Source organism: Malurus melanocephalus, unplaced genomic scaffold, assembly GCF_030028575.1.
Source record: "Malurus melanocephalus ecotype Western Australia unplaced genomic scaffold, MMel_1.1 scaffold_623, whole genome shotgun sequence".
NCBI lineage: Eukaryota > Metazoa > Chordata > Aves > Passeriformes > Maluridae > Malurus > Malurus melanocephalus.
The window spans coordinates 148366-155559 of record NW_026623855.1 but is presented as its reverse complement, the minus strand read 5'-3'; the positions used below and the strand labels follow the sequence as shown (position 1 = coordinate 155559).

The window sequence follows — 7194 nt, the reverse complement described above, 5'->3', positions numbered from 1 at the left end:
ATCCCCTCATCTGGAACCACACTGGAACCAGGAGTGACATCCCATCATCTGGAACCACATTGGAAAACAGGGAGTGATGATCTCTTTTTCCCTCTCTTTTCCTTCCTCTCTGTCTCACTCTCCCCTCTCCCTCTCTCCCTYCTCTTTAATTCATCTCTTCCTTTGTCCCTTCTCTTTCCCCTTATCCCAAACTCACTGCCATGTGTTTTTATTGCAGGTCAGGGACTAAAGTAGCAGTTGTGTAGTAATAAATAAAATTAAYGAAATAGTAATTATTAATAAAAATAAAAGGAAGTGTTTAACAGAAATTTCTGGGGGTTTTGTGAATGCTCTGGCTTTTATCATTCCTTTTGCCGCTGAGCATTTGCAGTTCTTTGGTGCTTCCTTTCCCTGATGGGTGATCACAACATGATAATAAAAGGTGCTGCTTTTCCCAATTGTGCTTGTTTGTGCCTGGTCCCCCTCGGGGGCAAGGTGGGTGCTGGCAGCACAAATAATCAGGGAATCCTGGAATATACTGAGCAGGAAGGGACCCCCAGGGTCACCCGGTGCCACCCCTGTCCCTATCCAGCCCCCCCAGCAATCCCAGCCTGTGCATCCCTGGCAGCGCTGTCCAAACGCTCCTGGAGCTCTGGCAGCCTCGGGGCCGTGCCCGTTCCCTGGGGAGCCTGGGCAGTGCCAGCACCCTCTGGGGACAGAAGAACCTTTCCCTGCTCTCCAGCCTSAGCCTGCCCTGGCCCAGCTCYAGCCGCCCCCTGGGGMTGTCCCTGTTCACCAGAGAGAAGGAAAGACTGGGAACATTGCAGCTTGCCAGATGTTAGCCAGAGGAATCCAGAGTCTATCCTGGATGGATTTGGCTGTCCAAGATGATGGAGTAGGAAGTACTGGAGAACACAGCCAAAGTTCTCACATGCTTTGTACCTCTGGCAATGCTTGCATTGAATTTGTAAAGGTGAAACGGGCTGTAATGAAGGAGGGGGCATATTTCCAGTGTGTGCTGGACAGTAAAATAACCTTTATTTATACATTTTCAGCTGTGCAGTGTGAGAAAGAGCAGGTCTAYGTGTGCAGGTTTGACTGGAGCATTTCTGCAGAGCTGGACACCTCACGAGTTGTGCTTTGTCTCTGAGATCCTTCCCCTGGCAGGGGATAGAAAGCTGCTCTTGCCTGGGATCTGAGAGAGGAGCTCAGCTCTGTGACACACTGTAGCTGGGGTTTTCCCTAGTGTTGAATTCTATTTCCATGGTCAGGGGCCGTTGGGAGGAGCTRTTTGTGGTGTTACTGAAGGGAGATGGAGAGAGAGGAGGAGGATCCCCGGTGCTGAGGGTGTGGGGGGGGCTTGAAAGGTGGGAGGCACTGAGGGGATGCCGCTGGGGATGCTCTGTGGGGAGTGGAGGATCACAGGGGACAGGGCAGCTGCAGCTCTGGCTGCCTCTTTCACTCTCTYATTCTTGCCTGTAGGAGATCAGAAATAATTTGGAACTGAAGCAGGAACTGGAGGAAGATCCTTCTGGAGGACTCCTTAGCCTCTTGTGTGGACAAGCAGCAGGGTCTGACACGGTAAGGGAAAATAATTCCAGCGAGGCATCCCTCTCCACAATGTTTCTTCCAGGACCAACTGTCCTTCCAGCTCTCCTTTCCTCCAGCACGTTCTATCCCTCTCTTCAGCCTTCCCTCCTGCACCAACTGGCTCACAAATTTCCTCTCTCCCAGCTCGCTTTTGCTTGGCTTTGCAAAAAACATCCTTAGTGTCCTCTTTGGAAGGTGGAATGGAAAAGTGACTTTTTCCCAAAGGGCTGGAGGTGCTGCTCGTTTTGACTTTCTTCCCAGTTCGGAACTTTAATTCATTCTGCTTTAGAAAACTTAATGGAATTCTGAGACTATTGGCGGTATGTGTGTGTGTAACTGCTTTTAAACTCACTTTCCTTTTTATTGATAACTGTTGCACCAYATTGGAGCCTTGCAGAGAACTTTGGTGCCTTTTTAAGAGACAGAGCAGCTGTAACTCACTATCTTCACATTTACAGCCTCTTCCAGCAATTATTTGTCAGGCAGTGACAAAAGCAAGGACAAAGCCTGACACTCTGGATTGTTATCCAGCATAAAGACTAAGAAAAGTCTTATGCAAAGAAATCAGACCGTCCCTGGTAGAGCATTAAGCRCGTCCTCTGTGTTTGTACACCTAGAGCACAACAGCTAAAATTTAAAATCAAATAACTCACAAAATTCTGTAGTTCCCAGGGCTGGGCTGTGAGAATTCCTGACATTGTACTTGGGCAATTCAAGAATCATGGAACAGAGAGAGTGAAATTCAATTTTGCAGTGGTTAAGGTGGTGAATCCTGTCTCATACYAAGCATGATTCTTGATGTATCACAGTTCTGTGAACGTCTTGCCAGGAATGTTATGCCTCAGTGTCACCATTTAGCTCCCATTTGCCTTTGGAAACTGTGCAATGAATTAAACCCTGGTGGTTGTGATTCCTCAGGAGAATGCAGCAGAACTTGCTGGTGTCTGTGGTATCTTTAATTTATGACCTCTCTCCTGGGGAAGGACTGGCTGCTCCATTAGCACCTCCCTTAAAGGTCATGTTTTGGGGTAGATTTTTTCTCTGACATTTGTCCACATTTGGCACATACGGAGACATTAAATTTGCAGATGTGACCTATGGTAGCATTTCTGAAATAAATCCAAACTAATCTTCCAAGAAATATGGCTGAGGAGCTGCTTGAAATGTCAGTGTGCCAGTGAGATGAACAGCTGTCTTTTTATTGAATGTGCTGCTCTGCTGAAGCGTCCTCTTAGCAATTGCCAGAGTAGAAAGTCTGTCYTGAAATCTGCCTTTGCCATTTACTGCCAACAGTGTTTGCACTCTTAAAAGCTTCTAGACTGACCACAGCACTCAGACTGAAATATATTTAYAAAATATGAAAAGGAGTTGGACAACTACTTCTTTTTTAATATTTATTCATTATATAGTTATTCATTACTTAGTTCTGTGTTCTACATTTGATTATTATTTTTATTGTATATTTATATTYRTATATAAATAAATACATATACAACATACAAAATATATAAAACCATAGTTTTAGAGTATTTGTATGACACTTTTAGTTCTGTCCTGTATAATTTTGCAAAGGACCCAATGAGACCTACTCAAGGCAAGATTATTTCATGCCTGTGGGTGCTTAAGAGATGAATATTGACTGTACTGTAACAAGTGGGAAAATTCCCAGTGGATTTGTTGACACTATTTAAAGCAGATGTGACCAATGTGTCCATCTAGTAGCATTGCTGGTACCACCACCATGACCCATGGCCTACAAGCACCTTTCTGACACCAACTGGGTCAATATTACTTATAAATGGCAGCAGTGAGATGTGATTCCTGCTGGTTTTGGTTTTGCTCCTCTTGGCCTGGGTCTGTGGTCAGAGGTGCTCCAAGGGCTGCCTTTGCTTCCCAGGGGCCATGGCTGAGCGGGTGCTGGTGATCGGCAGTGGAGGCAGAGAGCACGCCCTGGCCTGGAAGCTGGCCCAGTCCCCCCACGTGAAACAYGTGTTTGTGGCTCCAGGAAATGCAGGGACAGCTGACAATGGAAAAATCTCCAATTCAGGTAAAAAGGTGGGGAGTAAAGTCCTGGGCTAAGCAATTGGTGCTGCAGCAGTGACCAATTCCAGTGAAACTTAACCCAGGAAGAGAGGGCTCAAAGTTCACAGTTCTGAATAGAAACATCTCTATGTCTGCCCAGGTTGCTAAATTTAGTTGCATCATGCCCTGGCTTTCAGTAAATCTTTATTCAGATGTTGAAATTGAGTTCCTTTCTGAACTTACAGTCTTATTTTTCAAAGTTGTTATTGTTATGATAAGCAGCTCTTAAAAATATACCTTGATTACACTTAGCAAATAAAATAGATTTAATTAGTTAGCCRATGTGTATTAAAAGCAGCAGTGCAAATTGGAGTTGTTCCTGTTCMTTTTGGACTCTGCTGTTATTACGCTGATAATAATACTGAACTTCCCCCTTCGTGGGCTGTTCCRTGATTTTATTCACACTCTTAGGGAGAGGGAAAAAAGACATTCTCATCTCCTTTCTCTTATTTAGGCTTTACAGTCATCATTTAATTATTTTTTTCTGTTTCAGCTGTATTGGTGAGCAATCACACTATTGTTATCCAGTTCTGCAAAGATCATAACATTGGGCTTGTCTTAGTTGGCCCAGAAGCTCTTTTGGCAGCTGGTAAGTTAATAAAGTAATTAAATAAACTGAAGTTGATAGAAAAATATATATAAATAACATAATAATATAATAGAATATACAAATATAATATATAAAATCATATAATTAGTTTGACAGAAAAAATCAGCACCTTGAATTCTGCTTTAAAATGGAGGCGGGGGGTAACTGTGATCCAGGTTGGGAATGTACAGAGCTAAAGAGTCTCAAAACTACAGGCTGAGACAGGCCACTGGATATTGCCAACCTCATTTTAGACCTGAACACGTTATCTGGGACAAAGGGAAGTGTCACAAAGGGATGGTGGGAATTTCCTTTTGTCCATGCTCGGTGTCCCCAAGGAGCCCCCTTGGTGCTCATGCTGTTTGTGTGGCTCAGGGATTGTGGATGACCTGAGGGCAGCGGGAGTTCGGTGCTTGGGGCCCTGCRCCAAGGCAGCCCAGCTGGCCTCCAACAGCAGCTCCAGCAAAGCCTTCCTGGAGCGCCACGGGATCCCCACGGCACGCTGGAGAGCCTTCCACGAGCCRCAGGAAGCCTGCAGGTTCATCAGCAGGTACATGGGATGGCACAGGGATTCCTCTGCCCCACTGCTGAGCACGGGCCTTCACCTGGGCCTTGGGGACTTCTCAGCTGTAGTTCTGCTCAAGCAGCTGCTGAATTAATGAGGTCTGTAATTAGAGACTGCTGATGAAGGTGCAAGTGTGGAGCTGTTGGAGCTCCTCTGCTCCAGAGCCAGGRTRGGAGASCTGGGAATGTCCTGCCTGGAGAAGGGARGGMTCCAGAGAGAGCTCAGAGCCCCTRCTAGGRYCTGAAKGGACTCCAGGAGAGCTGGAGAGCGACTGGGGACAAGGACTGCAGGGACAGGAGCCAGGGAATGGCTTCCYAGTGCCAGAGGGGAGGGCCAGATGGGACATTGGGCAGGAATTGTKMCCTGGGAGGGTGGGCAGGCCCTGGCACAGGRTGCSYAGAGAAGCTGTGGCTGCCCCTGGATCCCTTTGAGTGCCCAAGGCCAGGCTGGACAYTGGGGCTGGGAGCARCCTGGGACAGTGGGAGGTGGAAGGTGCCTCTTTATCCTTATAGGAATCATAGTGTGGAAAGGAGAGTGAGGGGTTCTTTCAGGGAACAGGAAGTTCGTGTGCAGAATCAGCCTTCAACAAACATTTTATTTGGTTGCTCATAAGCCAGAGGGTGACTGGGGAAAGTTAAAACACATTCATTGACATGGGGTCGCTTTGTCCTTTTTTTGCTTTTAGATTTCATTTGTGTTTCAGAGTAAGTGGGGGAACACTGGAGGTGCAGTGTGGTACGATTTAACAGATCCTTTATGTGCCAGACCTGACTCAGCCAAACCCTACAACCCTGAGCAGAATTCGCTGAGTGTTTAATGGGATTATGACCTGTAGTCTGGTTCTGTAAACCCATAAATCACCAAGGAGTTGAGCTTTCCAAGMCTATGACAGGAATAAAATACTAGCCTGGGAAGAAACTGGGAGGTGTTTAAAAAGGTCAGTGACCTGTCCAAGGGTATACACTGAGTTGGGCTCAGAACCAACAGCAGAATTCACAGATTTCTGGTTCCCACAGGGCTCCGAGTCTATTGCCTCAGGGACAGGATGGGCTAAMAGGCAATGTGTTTTCCTGATGTGTTATTCTTCAATCCCTTGGGGGGAAAAGAGAGACCATGGGAGGCATTTGGGATCAAACAGATGATTTCCCTGGATTTCCTGGCTGCAGYAGAGATACCTGACCCCCTCTCTGCTTTCCTTAAAGCTCAGACTTCCCTGCACGAGTGGTGCGGGCRCGGGGTCCAGCAGCCAGGAAAGAAGTGACCATTGCAGCCAGCAAGGAGGAGGCCTGCAGAGCCGTCCAGGAGATTATGCAGGTGCATAAATCCTTCATTCATCCTTGGCAGTGCAAGTCTTGGTGTTCTGTACTCTGGGGGGTCGAAATTCCAGCTACAAGAGGCAAGTAATTTTGGGAGAAACTTCTTCACTGGACTCAGGGATTTCCCTGGGTCTCCTCACATTCCTCCTGTGTGCCCCAAGCAGAGCCTGGAGATTATGTGATGGAACTCTTGTTCCAGCCTCGAGTCCCACTGCCCTGCCCCTTCAAGGGGCAAAAGAAATTTTAATTTTACCTTGTCTCCCAGGCCTGATAAGGAGTATTTCAGTGTTGCYCTCTTGTGTCCAAATGAAATTCCATTGGCTTTCCCCACTGGCATTCAAGCAAGCTGGGACTTCTCACATACATTGTTTTTTTGGTTAAAAAAGAATGAAGAGAGGGTTTAGGCTAAGTGGCCACTTGTTTTGTTTTGTTTTTATAGGACAGAATGTTTGGAGAGATGGTTGTTATTGAAGAACTGCTTCAAGGGGAAGAACTTTCTGTATGTGATTGATGGTGTGATGTTGTGCTTTTACTGTTTGTCATTAATGCTGTGCTCCTGCAGACACACCCAGCTTTATTGGCTCAAATTTCAAATGGTTTTTTGTTTTATTTGCACTTTGAAAAATATAAATGTATTGCATATATATAACATTCAATCCAAGCCCTGTGTCATGCTAATCAAGGCATGTTTTCAGGAGATTTTTCTGCTCCATTAACCATGGCATTGCATTTATAGTGGGGGGAAAATGATTCTTCTTTTCCTCAAAATGACCCAAACCACGTTTTTACRGACTTTGCCTTGGTAATTCTTGTTACATCAATAACTTTGTGCTGATATTTGGTGACTGTTTTAGACTATTMATATGCCAGAGGACAGGTATGTGTCCATGTGACTGACAGGTGACATTCATAGAAAGGCAATTGTAACAAAAGCCACCATTTCTCTCAGTTATTTAAAAAAGAGATAGAAACAATGAATCCTTCAGGTCCATGGGCTTGTAGCAGAATAAATGGATCCTATTGGATTCTGAAAAATTCTTTACTCAGAGCATGGGGAGGCCCTGGCACAGGGT

General features: G+C 45.9%; 1 protein-coding gene across 1 annotated transcript in view; it reads left to right on the top strand.

Annotated features, from left to right (window-relative positions):
• The first annotated feature begins 3466 nt into the window (after window positions 1-3466).
• The window catches only part of LOC130583757 (trifunctional purine biosynthetic protein adenosine-3-like), a 21561-nt gene continuing 17833 nt past the window's right edge, over window positions 3467-7194 (top strand). The window contains exons 1-5 of the mRNA XM_057383312.1: window positions 3467-3616; window positions 4145-4240; window positions 4616-4790; window positions 6008-6119; window positions 6561-6620. Of these exons, the coding sequence (XP_057239295.1) occupies window positions 3472-3616; window positions 4145-4240; window positions 4616-4790; window positions 6008-6119; window positions 6561-6620 (588 nt within the window). The 5' untranslated portion in view covers window positions 3467-3471. The remainder of the gene's footprint in view (window positions 3617-4144; window positions 4241-4615; window positions 4791-6007; window positions 6120-6560; window positions 6621-7194) is intronic.